This window comes from Anopheles stephensi (genome assembly GCF_013141755.1).
Source record: "Anopheles stephensi strain Indian chromosome Y unlocalized genomic scaffold, UCI_ANSTEP_V1.0 chrY24, whole genome shotgun sequence".
NCBI lineage: Eukaryota > Metazoa > Arthropoda > Insecta > Diptera > Culicidae > Anopheles > Anopheles stephensi.
Window position 1 is genome coordinate 33,885 of NW_023404996.1, and position 19,488 is coordinate 53,372.

Sequence of the window (19,488 nt, forward strand, 5' to 3'; positions counted from 1 at the left end):
TATTTCGGGTAACACTCTGGGCATGATCTCGAAATCGATGATAAGCGCTAGTGATGAGGACACCCCGGCCGACAATTGGCCGCCAAATACACCCAAGCAAAGGCGTCAGGTATCGTTCGATGATGGACCGGTAAAACATCCTCCCCCACAGGGCCAATCGTCGGATTAGTCCGATGATGACAATAGTTCTTTCTGGTCGTGCTTCCGTCGCAGACAGAAGTCGCCGAAATCTCCCGAGCCGGGGCCATCGGGGCTGCAGAAACGGCGCCCACCAATACCCGCAATGGATTCCAACAAGGATGATGAGTAATGACGGGGCTCGAAGTTAAATCTAAGATTCCGAACGAACTATCAGTTCTTATTTCGTTAATTAACAAAAATACATCAATCATTGTTTCTAGATGTTGATCTGCAGCATATGAACATTGTTGCGCGTTGTTGCGTGTTCTTCTTGGGCACATTACTACAAGCTGACGCTTTCTGCTTGGTTTGATTTGGAGCTGTTCAGCAAAGGGTAGTGTTGCGCCTATGAGTAGGCAACCCGATTAACATGAATTTAATGTAAGTATATTTGTATAGTTCAGGTTTAGGATAGGCAATAGTATTAGTGGAATATTGTAACTAAATAGGTGAGAATACATTTGTAATTTAAGTCTGAAGGTAAACCCCAAGCGAGTCACAGCAACGATCCGAAAGAACCAGTTAAGCTATCGAACATTTGGTCCTTCGAACCGGATAGTAGTAAATTGTAGTCAGGAAGCCGTGTGTGTATAAGAAGAGTGGTGTGGTCGAACCTTCGGTAGAAAATCGTTGTACTTAAATCAATGACGGACATTTATCGTCTGCTTGTGTGTATGTGACTCTTGTAAGGAGGCAAGGATTTACCAATTAGGAGACCAACGGATAAACGGAATACATTTTGTGTTGTAAATTGTGAAAAGGGACATGAACTTTAGACTGTTGGAGAAAACACAAAAGTACAATATTAACAACAGTGTGCTGCGTAAACAAAATAAGGCGCGTCGTGTGCATATGCAAATCAATTAGAGTGTGCGATCGCTTAGCGTCGTTTCGAGTTGGGTAAAAAGAGTACGCCGACCCAAGTGGTAATGTGTGTGCGAAAGATGGCGTCGAGTCGGTCAGCAACCTTAGTGAACCATCGCGCGTAGATAATTTGGGCGCGTAAGATTGGCGTCTCTTGTTGATTACCGGATTAGTGGACAATTGGAATAGTCAGTGCGTTGAGCGAACAAATCAAAAGAGCGTGAGTTAACAAACGTCCAAAACAAGTACGATCACGTTCAAGCGATCCTTCACTTCCGCCGTCCTCAACAAATAATTATTCATATTCCGAGATAAAACCGTTATCGCCGTCGACCCTCGGACCATCAACGATCCTTCGCTTACCTGTTCTTGTTGTTTTTCGTTCCTTCCACATCCTTCCTTCCCGACCCAAAATATTTTGTAAAATCTTAGAAAATAAACCACTCTACGTCTAACCGCAAACTGAAACGGTCATAGTTCTCTGCTCCGCAAGATCACGTCCGAACGTCGTAACCCGATAGAAAATCTTTCCAAAAAGTTAACTGGCGCCCGAAATGGGACCTCCAAGTCTAAAAGTGAGGTGATATGAAGTTATAAGAAACCTGCACGACGACAACGAGGAAGACGTCATCGTGACCAGCAATTCGTGGACAAGTCTCCCGAACAGACGCCGAAGGGTCCTCAGTAGGCAGTGCCAAACCGGATCAACCCAGAACATCGAGAATCGGTCATCGGACGCAGCATGTGTTTCAACATTGGCGCAGCATTGTTGATCGTATCGTGAGTCACAAATTATTATTCATAAGTGGGGAAATTAAAATGAAAGTTAAATTTGATAAAAATCAGTTAAATCAGTGTTTAGATCAGTGAAAAAAGTGAAAAGGGAACAAAAATTAATATTATTGTCATATGGTGGACGATAGGAAAGATAGAAGGTTTAATTGTTTCGAAAAAAATAGAATGACTACTTCTGCACCTTCTAGTACTATGAGCTATGACGAGTTTGTTAGCATGTGGAAAATTCTCGACTATGTACGAGATCTCCCAACCTTTGAAGAGAAGGCGAATGAATTAATGGCGTGGGTCATGGAAGTAGAAAAGGTTCTACATATGTACGCTAGAGTCCCACGAGATTGCACCTTTTTTCATATAATCGAAGGAACAATAAGGAAAAAAATTAGAGGCGAAGCAGCCGAAGTTATTAATACCAATGGAATAGCTGGTGATTGGTCATCCATTAAAAGCACTCTTTTGCTCTACTATAAAGACAAAAGAGAACTGAAAACACTTGATCACGAACTTACTGGGATCAGTAAAAAAGCAACAGATCCATTAAGCAGCTACTTCAGTCGTGTTAACGATTTGCAAAGTGCAATTATAACCCAAATATACACCGACCCGAAGTACTCTATCAATGCTGAAGCACACGCTTCTTACTTTAGAGAGAAAGCGTTAGATTGCTTCATTAGAGGTCTAGAAAGTCCTCTTTGCTTTTTATTAAAAAAATAATAGTCCACCCAACTTAAATGCTGCTTTCAATTATTGCCTAGAATACTGCAATATGAACATGAGATCGGCACCATTTAAGGGTGAGACTCGTTCGAATCAAATACCTAGACCAAGAGATCTACACGTACCATCTCCCCAGCGGCACAGTTACCATAACAATAATGTGCATCAAACACCACCACTACCCCCAAGATATCGAAACTTCCAAGGAAACCATTATCAACAGAGGAATCATTTTCCTACAACTACCTATAATCAACCTGGTCCAAGTCAACCTCGATACAATCTTCCAGAACAGAATCTTAAACCGCAACAGAAATTAACTATCCTCAACCGATGGAAGTCGATCCATCCCTACGATCGAATGCTATTAATTATGCCAATCGACCGGTATATGACCAAAAAGGAGCTCAATCTTCTCCTTGGCAGCAAAAGCAAACCTATTCAGTGGATGCTCCGCTTGAATATGTCCAAACGGCACCACCATTAAATGAAACAAATCTAACAAGTGTAACCCCTGCTGTCAGGAACGAACCAGAAACTAATTTTTTAGATTGGTCCGTACTGTGGTGAAACCATTTCTCTCCTACATCACATTGCGGACAACACAAGGAGAATTTCCCTTTTTAATAGACTGTGGATCAAATATCACTTTAATTTCACCCAAATAAGCTTTAGCCTACAAAAAATCTAAACCGTATGATTATTCTAGTGGTACCATTAAAAGTGCTAATGGAAATTTTAAAGTAACCTCAGCAATTGACATAGCATTTTTTGAACCAAAATCAAGCCAGAAGTTTCAATTTGTTATGTATGATTTTCATCCATTCTTTCTTGGCATCATAGGCACCAGTATGCTTAAAACACTCGATGCTAACCTTTATTTCAAAACAGATGTTTTTACAATAATAACGGATGAAGGTTATCCTTTCAAAATACCTTTGCTTACCTATGAAAATAAAAAGGAAAATCATTTACTTGATTTTCGTACCAATCATTTAAATGAAACTAACAGGAAAATGCTGACAGATGTGCTGTGTAGGAATAAGCACGTTTTTCATGAACCAGATTTAGCATTAACCTGCACTACAAATGTCGAATGTACAATAAACACCACCGACAGTATTCCCGTCCATCAAAATGTGTATCCTTATCCTGCGGCATACACAAGCGAGGTAAACAAACAAATAAAAACTCTTTTAGAAACGGGTATAATTAGACCATCCCGATCAGCTTGGACATCCCCAGTCTGGATAGTACCAAAAAGGAGGATGCGTCAGGTCAGAAAAAATTTAGAATGGAAATTGATTATAGAAAGATAAATGAAAAAACTATTACACCGTACGACAAGGTCCATTAATAGATGTATATATATATATATATATATATATATATATATATATATATATATATAAATATATATATATATATATATATATATATATATATATATATATTTAGAATTATTCGTCTACAGGGCCAGACCATTTTGCACGTATATTATTTAAATTACACAAGAGTATTATGCGCTGGTAAAGCGAAGTAAGGTAACTTAGATATCTATACTGATGTTCATAATATCGGTTTTCTTAGTATTGTACGGCTACGATTTCTCCTTCTTCTGGTATGTGTAAATCAATTCTTACTGGTTGCGTTGCGAGTACAAGCGAAAGCTCTCCACCAGACTATGGGGTCGCGTTTAACTAAAAGATTTAAAAAATGCACATTCGTTCGTAAATTCGTACTATGCGAGCAAAAAAGGGGATGGAGGGTGGGGGGGGGGGGGGGGAGGCGCGGACAACCATATATCGCTATAAATATGATTATTTTATAATTCATTTCTATCCCTAACTCTATCAAGGTTTTGCAGGTTTGTGTGTGTCTGCTTGTTTCGGGCTAGTTGGTAATAGGTAACATGCGACGTAACAGAGACGAAAAGAAAGGAATCGAACACCCTCCGGGGCCCCGACTAACCGGCCAATGGATAAATCATCTGACCGATCCCGACCAGCAGCAAACGGTATCGCCTTCTATTAAGCAAGCCGGGCACGTGTGTAAGATAGTAAAGTATTTGTTTCAATTGCTACCATCCATGAGATAAGCTAGCTAAGATTACGCGAAAGAGAGCGACAGAGAAAAGGAAGCTAGCTATGCGCCGTTACTTCTTAAGGGCACCATCTGGAGACGTTTTCAATGCACCGAGCTTGGATGACTGCTTTCCCGCCTGAAGTGTGGTCCGCTTCAGCGGTGGAATACGACTCGGTGGTGTGTTAGTTTTCTCACCCTTCGGTAGTGGGATTTTCGACATCGGTTTACCATCCGGCGGCTGCCACTGGCACCGCTGGTGGTTTGAGCTTCTGCTTGCTGCCGGGTGGCGTCACGTTGAAGCTTTTTCGTCGCCGAACGTTGAGCGTACGGTTTTGTGGCGAGTGGTTTCGCAACCGGACGATGGATGGGACTGCCGATGGAAGGTTTTGCCGGTGTTCTGCCGGTAATAATGGCGCCACCCTTTGGCAATACTGGTTGCCGAACGCGGGAAACCTTCGTAACGGTTTCCACTACCGGTTTGGCGATTTTGGTCTGTTGCTCTTTCTTCACACTTTTCACATCTTGGATTTTTATGGGTTTAACCTAAAAATAAAAAAAAAGTAAATTAATTAATTAATACAATCAGATAAATACTTCCGCGTGCGTGTGTGTGGGTTGGGGTTGTGTGTGGGTTGTGGGATCAGGTAGATAACCCTTCTAATTTCGCATAAGTTCCTGAAATCTTTCTAACCTATCTTTCAACTATAGACGAGCAGAGACAGCCTCAATTTAGAAGGATTTACGAAAGGAAAGCAAAACATTTCAATCTGCAACTAAAGGTGAGACTGTTCTGTTTCTACCGGATAGCTAAAAACTAGATGGAAACTATCAGAGAGGATTTCCAAACGGAAAATCAACCACTGACCAGATCTTCACGATGCGGCAAATCTTGGAGAAGATGGCGGAGCAATAGATCCACTCCTATCATCTCTTCATTGATTTTAAAGCCCCATATGACAGCATAGCAAGGGTAAACTTCTCGACGCAATGAGCTCTTTTGGAATGCCGGCCAAGCTTACCAGGCTTGTAAGTATGACAATGGCCAACTTCACATGCCAGGTGAAGGTGGATGGAAAACTCTCAGGGCTCTTTGCTACCACCAGGAGAGATTTGCTTGCGCCAGGGAGATGGGCTTGCCTGCCTTCACTTCTATCTGGCGCTAGAGAGAGCAATCGGAGGTGGAAGCTTCGGGAACCATCTTGTATAAGTCAGTCCAGATCCACCGACAACCACATTGATATTGAGTTACACCCAAGGGTACTGGCTGCCAACCGGTCATACTACAACCTGAAGAAACTTCTCCACTCTAAATACCTGTTGCGACGGATGAAGCTGGGACTGTACAGAGCATTTATAGTCCCAGTACTCACATACGACTCTGAGATATGGACTCTGTCCAAAACTGACGAAACCCTCTGAGCCGCGTTCGAGAGGAAGATGCTATACGAGCTGTACGATGATCTCACCATCGGGGAGCGGATCAGACTCGCCAGGCTGCGGTGGGCTGGTCATGCCATGAGAATGACACTTGACGACCCAACCCGTAAAGTGCTTTTAGGATTTTTGCCCCAAGCCGAGTAAGTAAGTAAGTAGTAAATAACAAGCTAAAACTAGCATTTATACAATCGAAATTGATGGCAGAACCTGTGTAGGGATACTAGAACCTGGAAATTCTCCTTTTGCAGATATTCGAACAACATAATAAATCGAATCGTACTAGTAAAGCTCCAGAGACTGATATACAGATATTACAGGGTGTTAGCGTTTATATAAAGTGTAACAATTCAGCCGGCGTTGGTAGCACTAGCATGCCATTTACCTTGGACTCATCCGCCTCTTTGTTGATGGAAGATTCACGCTGTAACTTTCGCGTCCTCGGTGAGCCGGGATTGGATACGACGCGCACAGGCTTGATTACCCGACTCGTCGCCACCGTCGTCGTCGTCGTTGCCGTCGCCGTTGCCGTCACCACCGTAGTCATTGTCGTGGTTCTCGTGGTCGTCACCACCGGCGTCGTCCGGTCTTCTAAAGGCGCAAGCGAGATGCAATCGATTGAATTAAGCACGACCGGGATGTGCTGCACAAACGGCATCGACATTTGATACAGAATGGATGGTGGTTCTTCGCTCTCCCGATTGCCTTCATCGTCCACAATCAATCCCACCCGCGGATCACCGTGCAGACGATCGTTCAGCGCCAAGGCAACCGTTCCACCCGGCCCCGTTGTTACCTTTTCGCCTATCTTGAACTGTATGCCGGTAACGATCGAACTGCATTCCTCCGGGTTAGTACGCACGTGCCGTTCTTCCAACTGGGACACCAGCTCCTGCGTAAGCCGTTCGACCGACTGAAGCATTCGTTCGGGGTTTTTGTGTTTCGCGTACGTACCCCCATCGATAGTCTCGCTCACGGCCGGTTGCTCCATCATCAGCTCGTCAGACCTGATCAGTATCAGCCTAACGTCGTCATCTGTTGCCATCCGGTGTTGCTGGTAAACGCTTCCACGAAGTCTTCATCCGGTGTCGAGAGTCAACTTCCATTTCTGAAAATCAAACCCACGCACTATCGTCCGGTGCCGCCTATTCGTCGCATTTGTCAGATTCCACAGGTGAAACATGACTGCCTTGTCTACGCCTTTTCCGTGCGTGAACCATGAGTTGATGCCTACGTGCGTCCAACGTCCGTTCAGTTTTCCATATATATTCGCACATGGCCGTAGTGTTCGCGTAATGTGATGCTACCCTTTGCTGAACAGCTCCAAACCAAACCAAGCAGAAAGCGTCAGCTTGTAGTAATGTGCCCAAGAAAAACACGCAACAACGCGCAACAATGTTCATATGCTGCAGACTAACATCTACAAACAATGATTGATGTATTTTTGTTAATTAACGAAACGCGAACAAATAAGAACTGATAGTTCGTTCGGAATCTTAGATTTAACTTCGAGCCCCGTTGGCATCCTTTGCGGGTGTTGGTGGGCGCCGTTTCTGCAGCCCCGATGGCCCCGGCTCGGGAGATTTCGGCTACTTCTGTCTGCGACGGAAGCACGACCAGAAAGAACTATTGTCATCATCGGACGAATCCGACGATTGGCCCGGTGGGGGAGGATGTTTTACCGGTCCATCATCGAACGATACTTGACGCCTTTGCTTGGATGTATTTGGCGGTCATTTGTCGGCCAGGGTGTCCTCATCACTAACGCGTATCATCGATTTCGAGATCATGCCCAGAGTGCTACCTGAAATAGCAGGGCGTCTAGATTTCCATGATTGGTTGAGCATTCAAGACAGCTCATCATCAAGTGAATCGTTCACCAGCGTATCGTCTGCCGGAGCGTCGTCCATTTCCATGCCGTCATCCACTAAAGCAGACACAGCACCTTTCAAGAAAAAGCCGAAGAAGACGAGCGAGCTAGCATCTGTATTACCGGCACATTTCGCCATTCTACCTACCAGCAGCCTGGTCCGGTTGAGCCGGTGCATTTCCCTCTGGCACGACGATTGCCTTCAGCGTGGAGTTGTCCTCTAGCGGGGCGCGCCGTAAACGAAAGGAACGAAAGAACCGAACGACATTATTGCATCCTTCATCACTTCACGTTCCACTTACCAGCAACCTCCAGTTTTTCGTCCGTTTCCACGGGCACCACGGGCACCACGACCGTTGCCTGCAGCGGGGGTGTATCCTCCCCCGTTGAACTGTCCTACAGGACGGCCGTGCGTTCCATTTGGGCCGGATTTTCTATGGATTTTATCGGCGTGGAGGTCCGTGCGTTCAGCTTCTCGAAAGGCTCGATTACGTAATATAGTTTCAGTTCGGCGGGGCTCACCGTCTACGGCATACAATTTCCATGCCTACTAAGATTTTTCGAAATGTGACACTTCAAAAATCCGCACGGCAATCGGTTCCATTTGACAGCTCGAGTTGACATACCTTCAAACCGGTTCCGTTACAATGTAACTGCGCGATCAGGCAAAAAATATTCCGGCGCAAACGGAGTACACCTTGCCGCCATGAGTTCTTCTTTTACGTCGCCATTTTGTTTTCTTTTTTCTTCCAGGGATAAATCCTTTTCCTTTGCGAAACGTTTCAAACATTTCAACACGGACTCCACTGGTTGTGTTACATGCACATTGTTGTCAAATGCTTGTGGGAAAACAATCCGTCCGGTGGGGGGTGTTGATTCCAAGCTTTCACGGTGCTTACTAGTGAATTTTTCGTAATTAGTGGAAGGAAATTAATATCCGGAAAATAATGTTCCGGTAAATGTCAAACAGATAATTAGTTTCTTCTTCTTTTTCTTCTTTTAGGCCCACATTTCTTCGCACGCAGCATCACCGGTTGTAACGGTTCTCCGGTAGGTGATTCCTTCCCATGTTCCACCACATCCTGCACGTAAACACGGGCTAGGGCAAGTCCTCGGCAGAACTCCGTGAGATTAACACTTTCTAACAGATAAACTGCTTCCAGAGAACGGTCTCTATTGCTGGTCATTACAACGGCCCGGTATTCAACGCATTCAACCTCAATTTAAATCCTAACAGCTGTGGGTCGTAGGTGTGAGACTCGCATACAATGTACGCAAACGATGACGAAGCTTTTGACTGTCGACAGCACACAAGTAGCATGGCAATTTTCCCGGAAGCGATGTTGAATAGGGAAAAGTTGGGATTTGTCTAGGGCAAGGGGGCAAGGGTCCGTGCTTACCACCAGTACTGCAGACGGTTAACAGTGGTTCCTCACAGTTGTACCAGCTAGATTCACGTGGTATCTATGCTGCTGCATACAGGCCGCCTTAAACACTGGGGCTAATAGTCGCCTGCATTTGTGAAGAATCGTTGGCGCTAAACTAGCTGCCTGCGTTTTGTTGAGCAGGATCCATCAATCTACGTCCGTAAAAAGTGGTTTGGTAGGCCTGTAAGATGGAGAAAATTCTTTAAATTTTCTGGACGCTTACCATCTCCAGGAGTCGAACCGTACCATCATACCCTACCACACACAAGATCCAATTGAGTAGGCTGATTCACAAGAAAGATTTTAACCCAGTTTTGGGGGGAAATAGGGCACGTATACATATTTGTTGCATAGATTTGAAGCTATAGGGTTTATTATTTTTCTTAAACCGTACGACAAGGTCCATTAATAGATGTATATATATATATATATATATATATATATATATATATATATATATATATATATATATATATATATATATATATATATATATATATATATATATATATTTAGAATTATTCGTCTACAGGGCCAGACCATTTTGCACGTATATTATTTAAATTACACAAGAGTATTATGCGCTGGTAAAGCGAAGTAAGGTAACTTAGATATCTATACTGATGTTCATAATATCGGTTTTCTTAGTATTGTGCGGCTACGTTTGCTCCTTCTTCTGGTATGTGTAAATAAATTCTTACTGGTTGCGTTGCGAGTACAAGCGAAAGCTCTCCACTAGACTATGGGGTCGCGTTTAACTAAAAGATTTAAAAAATGCACATTCGTTCGTAAATTCGTACTATGCGAGCAAAAAAGGGGATGGATGGTGGGGGGGGGGGGGGGGAGGCGCGGACAACCATATATCGCTATAAATATGATTATTTTATAATTCATTTCTATCCCTAACTCTATCAAGGTTTTGCAGGTTTGTGTGTGTCTGCTTGTTTCGGGCTAGTTGGTAATAGGTAACATGCGACGTAACAGAGACGAAAAGAAAGGAATCGAACACCCTCCGGGGCCCCGACTAACCGGCCAATGGATAAATCATCTGACCGATCCCGACCAGCAGCAAACGGTATCGCCTTCTATTAAGCAAGCCGGGCACATGTGTAAGATAGTAAAGTATTTGTTTCAATTGCTACCATCCATGAGATAAGCTAGCTAAGATTACGCGAAAGAGAGCGACAGAGAAAAGGAAGCTAGCTATGCGCCGTTACTTAAGCGCACCACCGGGAGACGTTTTCAATGCACCGAGCTTGGATGACTGCTTTCCCGCCTGGAGTGTGGTCCGCTTCAGCGGTGGAATACGACTCGGTGGTGTGTTAGTTTTCTCACCCTTCGGTAGTGGGATTTTCGACACCGGTTTACCATCCGGCTGCGGATCGGTAGTCCCGCCAGTCGGTACAACCTTCGGCACGTGCACCGACAGCGTCGGTTTGTCCAGCACGAACGTATCCTGGCGTGCTATACCGATCCCGGCGGCTGCCACTGGCACCGCTGGTGGTTTGAGCTTCTCTTTGCTGCCGGGTGGCGTCACGTCCGGTTGAAGCTTTTTCGTCGCCGAACGTTGAGCGTACGGTTTTGTGGCGAGTGGTTTCGCAACCGGACGATGGATGGGACTGCCGATGGAAGGTTTTGCCAGTGTTCTGCGGGTAGTAACGGCGCCACACTTTGGCACTACTGGTTGCCGAACGCTCGAAACCTTCGTAACGCTTTCTGGTTACGGTTTCTGGTTTGGTCTGTTGCTCTTTCTTCACACTTTTCACATCTTGGCTCTTTATGGGTTTAACCTAAAAATAAAAAAATAAACTAATTAATTAATAAATACAATCGGATAAATACTTCCGCGTCCGTGTGTGTGGGTGTAGTTTCTATAGAGTGAGTCTTGATTTTTAGAAGATTTCCCTGGTCTTTAACAATCTTTTTTAGCCAAAAAAGCTGTGTCCTTACGACTCGAAAGAAATTATAGTATCGAAAAAAAACTAAAAGTAAGTATTACAGTAACATTAAGGAAAATAGGTTTAAAACACATGTAAGTCAAAGGTTTCTAAATTGAAAACAAACCAATTATAAGTGTGTAAAAATTACACAAAAGCCTGACTTTTAATCAGTTAGATAACCCTTCTAATTTCGCATAAGTTCCTCAAATCTTTCCAACCTATCTTTCAACTATAGACGAGCAGAGACAGCCTCAATTTAGAAGGATTTACGAAAGGAAAGCAAAACATTTCAATCTGCAACTAAAGGTGAGACTGTTCTGTTTCTACCGGATAGCTAAAAACTAGATGGACACTACCAGAGAGGATTTCCAAACGGAAAATCAACCACTTACAGGGTAAACCTCTCGACGCAATGAGCACTTTTGGAATGCCGGCCAAGCTTACCAGGCTTGTAAGTATGACAATGGCCAACATCACATGCCAGGTGAAGGTGGATGGAAAACTCTCAGGGCTCTTTGCTACCACCAGGAGAGATTTGCTTGCGCCAGGGAGATGGGCTTGCCTGCCTTCACTTCTATCTGGCGCTAGAGAGAGCAATCGGAGGTGGAAGCTTCGGGAACCATCTTGTATAAGTCAGTCCAGATCCACCGACAACCACATTGATATTGAGTTACGCGCAAGGGTACTGGCTGCCAACCGGTCATACTACAGCCTGAAGAAACTTCTCCACTCTAAATACCTGTTGCGACGGATGAAGCTGGGACTGTACCGAGCATTTATAGTCCCAGTACTCACATACGACTCTGAGATATGGACTCTGTCCAAAACTGACGAAACCCTCTGAGCCGCGTTCGAGAGGAAGATGCTATACGAGCTGTACGATGATCTCACCATCGGGGAGCGGATCAGACTCGCCAGGCTGCGGTGGGCTGGTCATGCCATGAGAATGACACTTGACGACCCAACCCGTAAAGTGCTTTTAGGATTTTTGCCCCAAGCCGAGTAAGTAAGTAAGTAGTAAATAACAAGCTAAAACTAGCATTTATACAATCGAAATTGATGGCAGAACCTGTGTAGGGATACTAGAACCTGGAAATTCTCCTTTTGCAGATATTCGAACAACATAATAAATCGAATCGTACTAGTAAAGCTCCAGAGACTGATATACAGATATTACAGGGTGTTAGCGTTTATATAAAGTGTAACAATTCAGCCGGCGTTGGTAGCACTAGCATGCCATTTACCTTGGACTCATCCGCCTCTTTGTTGATGGAAGATTCACGCTGTAACTTTCGCGTCCTCGGTGAGCCGGGATTGGATACGACGCGCACAGGCTTGATTACCCGACTCGTCGCCACCGTCGTCGTCGTCGTTGCCGTCGCCGTTGCCGTCACAACCGCGGTCATTGTCGTGGTTGTCGTATAGGCGCAAGCGAGATGCAATCGATTGAATTAAGCACGACCGGGATGTGCTGCACAAATCAATCCCACCCGCGGATCACCGTGCAGACGATCGTTCAGCGCCAAGGCAACCGTTCCACCCGGCCCCGTTGTTACCTTTTCGCCTATCTTGAACTGTACGCCGGTAACGATCGAACTGCATTCCTCCGGGTTAGTACGCACGTGCCGTTCTTCCAACTGGGACACCAGCTCCTGCGTAAGCCGTTCGACCGACTGAAGCATTCGTTCGGGGTTTTTGTGTTTCGCGTACGTACCCCCATTGATAGTCTCGCTCACGGCCGGTTGCTCCATCATCAGCTCGTCAGACCTGATCAGTATCAGCCTAACGTCGTCATCTGTTGCCATCCGGTGTTGCTGGTAAACGCTTCCACGAAGTCTTCATCCGGTGTCGAGAGTCAACTTCCATTTCTGAAAATCAAACCCACGCACTATCGTTCGGTGCCGCCTATTCGTCGCATTTGTCAGATTCCACAGGTGAAACATGACTGCCTTGTCTACGCCACTTCCGTGCGTGAACCATGAGTTGATGCCTACGTGCGTCCAACGTCCGTTCAGTTTTCCATATATATTCGCACATGGCCGTAGTGTTCGCGTAATGTGATGCTACCCTTTGCTGAACAGCTCCAAATCAAACCAAGCAGAAAGCGTCAGCTTGTAGTAATGTACCCAAGAAGAACACGCAACAACGCGCAACAATGTTCATATGCTGCAGACTAACATCTACAAACAATGATTGATGTATTTTTGTTAATTAACGAAACGCGAACAAATAAGAACTGATAGTTCGTTCGGAATCTTAGATTTAACTTCGAGCCCCGTTGGCATCCTTTGCGGGTGTTGGTGGGCGCCGTTTCTGCAGCCCCGATGGCCACGGCTCGGGAGATTTCGGCGACTTCTGTCTGCGACGGAAGCACGACCAGAAAGAACTATTGTCATCATCGGACGAATCCGAAGATTGGCCCGGTGGGGGAGGATGTTTTACCGGTCCATCATCGAACGATACTTGACGCCTTTGCTTGGATGTATTTGGCGGCCATTTGTCGGCCGGGGTGTCCTCATCACTAACGCGTATCATCGATTTCGAGATCATGCCCAGAGTGCTACCTGAAATAGCAGGGCGTCTTGATTTCCATGATTGGTTGAGCATTCAAGACAGCTCATCATCAAGTGAATCGTTCACCAGCGTATCGTCTGCCGGAGCGTCGTCCATTTCCATGCCGTCATCCACTAAAGCAGGCACAGCACCTTTCAAGAAAAAGCAGAAGAAGACGAGCGAGCTAGCATCGGTATTACCGGACCGCGCACACATTTCGCCATTCTAGCTACCAGCAGCCTGGTCCGGTTGAGCCGGTGCATTTCCCTCAGGCACGACGATTGCCTTCAGCGTGGAGTTGTCCTCTAGCGGGGCGCGCCGTGAAATAAAGGAACGAAAAAACCGAACGACATTATTGCATCCTTCATCACTTCACGTTCCACTTACCAGCAACCTCCAGTTTTTCGTCCGTTTCCACGGGCACCACGGGCACCACGACCGTTGCCTGCAGCGGGGGTGTATCCTCCCCCGTTGAACTGTCCTACAGGACGGCCGTGCGTTCCATTTGGGCCGGATTTTCTATGGATTTTATCGGCGTGGAGGTCCGTGCGTTCAGCTTCTCGAAAGGCTCGATTACGTAATATAGTTTCAGTTCGGCGGGGCTCACCGTCTACGGCATACAATTTCCATGCCTACTAAGATTTTTCGAAATGTGACACTTCAAAAATCCGCACGGCAAACGGTTCCATTTGACAGCTCGCGTTGACATACCTTCAAACCGGTTCCGTCACAATGTAACTGCGCGACCAGGCAAAAAATATTCCGGCGCAAACGGAGTACACCTTGCCGCCATGAGTTCTTCTTTTACGTCGCCATTTTGTTTTCTTTTTTCTGCCAGGGATAAATCCTTTTCCTTTGCAAAACGTTTCAAACATTTCAACACGGACTCCACTGGTTGTGTTACATGCACATTGTTGTCAAATGCATGTGGGAAAACAATCCGTCCGGTGGGGGGTGTTGATTCCAAGCTTTCACGGTGCTTACTAGTGAATTTTTCGTAATTAGTGGAAGGAAATGAATATCCGGAAAAAAATGTTCCGGTAATGGGGTTATTACACGAGGGATTTTTTGGTTGGTGATTTTCTGTCAAATAGGGCGCTTGACAGAAAAAAAAACCCGCTGTCCGTGTAATAACACAATATGCTGCACAGATTTTTTTTGCCATCATCCGAATTATTTTACTTTTGAATTGTCCGTTATTCTAAAATGGAATGAAATATTTATCATTAACACGTATCGTACCATGCCGGGCACCGAATGACGATGCCATTATGATAGGGATACTTTTTCGTGACCGACAGCGCTTTGGTCAGACGAACATTCGGTTAGAGATTTTTCGGTTCAAACTGGTCCCACATCACTTTCTAAGCATGATTGTTCAAATGTTTCAAAGAACATATACAGAACAATACAGTCTGGCGTGGTTTTCGTGCTTGTTCTATTCTCTTCGGTCACAGCGTAATGTTCCGCTGGTTACGAAGAATTGCGGGCCGAACGAAAAGCGAAATTGCTGTTTGAAAACGGAGGCACTGGTTGGAGCTGCCGCTGATGATAAATCTCAGTGTAGCACTGAGCCGCTCATGTGGTGACACAGCTGGTCTCATAATCGTGTCTTCCTTCACGATCAGCGGTGTGACCTTCTCCAAAAGCCACATATATGATTCCTCATCCATTCTGGCGTAATTTAGCCAATCCGTCGGCTCCAGCGTCAGCTCTTCCATCATGTTGAAATGCGATAGGGAACTTCTTTTCAAATACTTGGTTTTTACCCATTTCGATCGCGGCTTTATTTCGCTTTGTGTAGCAAATAACGCTCCTAGCATTAGCAAAACATGGTCTTCAATATTCATTTGAAATCACATGAACTAAACTGGACAATAATATTCAATAAAAATTGCGAGGCAAAACAACGCTTCCAAAATGTAAACAATCCTCACTTTGACAGAAAAAAACCAGCGCGATCGAAATCTGAATTGAGCATGTCAAATTCATTTTTTCAGACCGGCATTTATCTGTCAAACGTGTTTTGACAGAAAATCACCGATGAAAAATCCCTCGTCTAATAACCCCATAAATGTCAAACAGATAATTAGTAAGAGATAGAAAATGCTGTAAATTTTCTGTACGCTTACCATCTCCAGGAGTCGAACCGTACCACCATACCCTACCACACACAAGATCCAATTGAGCAGGCTGATTCACAAGAAAGATTTTAACCCAGTTTTGGGGGGAAATAGGGCACGTATAGAGCATATTTGTTGCATAGATTTGAAGCTATAGAGTGAATTATTTTTCTTACAACATACGACCAGGTCCATTAATAGATGTATATATATATATATATATATATATATATATATATATATATATATATATAATATACATATATATATATATACATCAATATATATATATATATATATATATATATATATATATATATATATATATATATATATATATATATATATATATATTTAGAAATATTCGTCTACAGGGCCAGACCATTTTGCACGTATATTATTTAATATTATTGCACAAGAGTATTATGCGCTGGTAAAGCGAAGTAAGGTAACTTAAATATCTATACTGATGTTCATAATATCGGTTTTCTTAATATTGTACGACTACGTTTGTTCCTTCTTCTGGTTTGTGTTAATAAATTCTTACAGGTTGCGTTGCGAAGACAAGCGAAAGCTCTCCACCAGACTATGGGTCGCGTTTAACTAAAAGATTTAAAAAATGCATATTCGTTCGTAAATTCGTACTATGCGAGCAAAAAAGGGGATGGGCGGGGGGGGGGGGGGGGGAGGCGCCGACAACCATGTATCGCTATAAGTATGATTATTTTATAATTCATTTCTATCCCTAACTCTATCAAGGTTTTGCAGGTTTGTGTGTGTCTGCTTGTTTCGGCCTAGTTGGTAATAGGTAACATGCGACGTAACAGAGACGAAAAGAAAGGAATCGAACACCCTCCGGGGCCCCGACTAACCGGCCAATGGATAAATCATCTGACCGATCCCGACCAGCAGCAAACGGTATCGCCTTCTATTAAGCAAGCCGGGCACATGTGTAAGATAGTAAAGTATTTGTTTCAATTGCTACCATCCATGAGATAAGCTAGCTAAGATTACGCGAAAGAGAGCGACAGAGAAAAGGAAGCTAGCTATGCGCCGTTACTTAAGCGCACCACCGGGAGACGTTTTCAATGCACCGAGCTTGGATGACTGCTTTCCCGCCTGGAGTGTGGTCCGCTTCAGCGGTGGAATACGACTCGGTGGTGTGTTAGTTTTCTCACCCTTCGGTAGTGGGATTTTCGACACCGGTTTACCATCCGGCTGCGGATCGGTAGTCCCGCCAGTCGGTACAACCTTCGGCACGTGCACCGACAGCGTCGGTTTGTCCAGCACGAACGTATCCTGGCGTGCTATACCGATCCCGGCGGCTGCCACTGGCACCGCTGGTGGTTTGAGCTTCTCTTTGCTGCCGGGTGGCGTCACGTCCGGTTGAAGCTTTTTCGTCGCCGAACGTTGAGCGTACGGTTTTGTGGCGAGTGGTTTCGCAACCGGACGATGGATGGGACTGCCGATGGAAGGTTTTGCCAGTGTTCTGCGGGTAGTAACGGCGCCACACTTTGGCACTACTGGTTGCCGAACGCTCGAAACCTTCGTAACGCTTTCTGGTTACGGTTTCTGGTTTGGTCTGTTGCTCTTTCTTCACACTTTTCACATCTTGGCTCTTTATGGGTTTAACCTAAAAATAAAAAAATAAACTAATTAATTAATAAATACAATCGGATAAATACTTCCGCGTCCGTGTGTGTGGGTGTAGTTTCTATAGAGTGAGTCTTGATTTTTAGAAGATTTCCCTGGTCTTTAACAATCTTTTTTAGCCAAAAAAGCTGTGTCCTTACGACTCGAAAGAAATTATAGTATCGAAAAAAAACTAAAAGTAAGTATTACAGTAACATTAAGGAAAATAGGTTTAAAACACATGTAAGTCAAAGGTTTCTAAATTGAAAACAAACCAATTATAAGTGTGTAAAAATTACACAAAAGCCTGACTTTTAATCAGTTAGATAACCCTTCTAATTTCGCATAAGTTCCTCAAATCTTTCCAACCTATCTTTCAACTATAGACGAGCAGAGACAGCCTCAATTTAGAAGGATTTACGAAAGGAAAGCAAAACATTTCAATCTGCAACTAAAGGTGAGACTGTTCTGTTTCTACCGGATAGCTAAAAACTAGATGGAAACTATCAGAGAGGATTTCCAAACGGAAAATCAACCACTGACCAGATCTTCACGATGCGGCAAATCTTGGAGAAGATGGCGGAGCAATAGATCCACTCCTATCATCTCTTCATTGATTTTAAAGCCGCATATGACTGGATAGCCAGAGTAAACCTCTCGACGAAATGAGCTCTTTTGGAATGCCGGCCAAGCTTACCAGGCTTGTAAGTATGACAATGGCCAACATCACATGCCAGGTGAAGGTGGATGGAAAACTCTCAGGGCTCTTTGCTACCACCAGGAGAGATTTGCTTGCGCCAGGGAGATGGGCTTGCCTGCCTTCACTTCTATCTGGCGCTAGAGAGAGCAATCGGAGGTGGAAGCTTCGGGAACCATCTTGTATAAGTCAGTCCAGATCCACCGACAACCACATTGATATTGAGTTACGCGAGTTAACACATCGGTCGAACATCCGATGACCCAGTAATTCCTGCGACGTCAGCTTTTGTTTCGTACGGGACCGCCAACAGCGTCGTCAGCTTATGCTTCGCACCGAACTTGCACCAATATCGTTTGCATCGAATGGCTTAGCAACCGAGAAGCTGAATCAGCACCACCTCCGTTTCCTGTTCCAATCCAATTCCCCCAATCCACATACATGTATCAATAGTTCAAATAAATCACTCTTAATTTGACCAGCAGTAAAACCAGACGTCTTCAGTGTATATCCGCGTCCGAACCTTTATAAGTGTAACGCACAATTTTTAACTCGCGCAAGGGTACTGGCTGCCAACCGGTCATACTACAACCTGAAGAAACTTCTCCACTCTAAATACCTGTTGCGACGGATGAAGCTGGGACTGTACCGAGCATTTATAGTCCCAGTACTCACATACGACTCTGAGATATGGACTCTGTCCAAAACTGACGAAACCCCCTGAGCCGCGTTCGAGAGGAAGATGCTATACGAGCTGTACGATGATCTCACCATCGGGGAGCGGATCAGACTCGCCAGGCTGCGGTGGGCTGGTCAGGGCCATGAGAATGACACTTGACGACCCAACCCGTAAAGTGCTTTTAGGATTTTTGCCCCAAGCCGAGTAAGTAAGTAAGTAGTAAATAACAAGCTAAAACTAGCATTTATACAATCGAAATTGATGGCAGAACCTGTGTAGGGATACTAGAACCTGGAAATTCTCCTTTTGCAGATATTCAGAAGCTCCAGAGACAGATATACAGATATTACAGGGTGTTAGCGTTTATATAAAGTATAACAATTCAGCCGGCGTTGGTAGCACTAGCATGCCATTTACCTTGGACTCATCCGCCTCTTTGTTGATGGAAGATTCACGCTGTAACTTTCGCGTCCTCGGTGAGCCGGGATTGGA

The 19,488-nt window shown here is 44.6% G+C and overlaps 1 protein-coding gene across 2 annotated transcripts; it reads right to left on the reverse strand.

The window, feature by feature from the left end:
• Positions 1–4,384: 4,384 nt before the first annotated feature.
• LOC118515176 lies at positions 4,385–13,163 on the reverse strand. 2 transcript variants are annotated; one of them, XM_036061879.1, is made up of 3 exons: positions 12,792–13,163; positions 6,461–6,794; positions 4,385–5,184 (listed from the first exon to the last, which is right to left on the reverse strand). In XM_036061879.1, the coding sequence occupies exons 1-3, from the start codon at positions 13,115–13,117 to the stop codon at positions 4,795–4,797; spliced, it is 1,050 nt and encodes a 349-aa protein (XP_035917772.1). In that variant the 5' UTR covers positions 13,118–13,163; the 3' UTR covers positions 4,385–4,794. The 2 variants fall into 2 exon arrangements, with proteins under 2 accessions (XP_035917772.1, XP_035917771.1); XM_036061878.1 differs by lacking the exon at positions 12,792–13,163 and having other exon boundaries at positions 6,461–7,257.
• Between the last annotated feature and the right edge of the window lie 6,325 nt (positions 13,164–19,488).

Bases quoted from the DNA above. Each gene is read 5' to 3' on its own strand.
- LOC118515176 (XM_036061879.1), bottom strand. From the start codon at position 13,117: ATGGCAACAGATGACGACGTTAGGCTGATACTGATCAGGTCTGACGAG. The intron at 6,795-12,791 runs TTGTGCAGCACA...GGTGGGATTGAT, and splicing joins GATCCGCGGGTGGGATTGAT to TGTGGACGATGAAGGCAATC. The intron at 5,185-6,460 runs GTAAATGGCATG...TTTTATTTTTAG, and splicing joins AAGAGGCGGATGAGTCCAAG to GTTAAACCCATAAAAATCCA.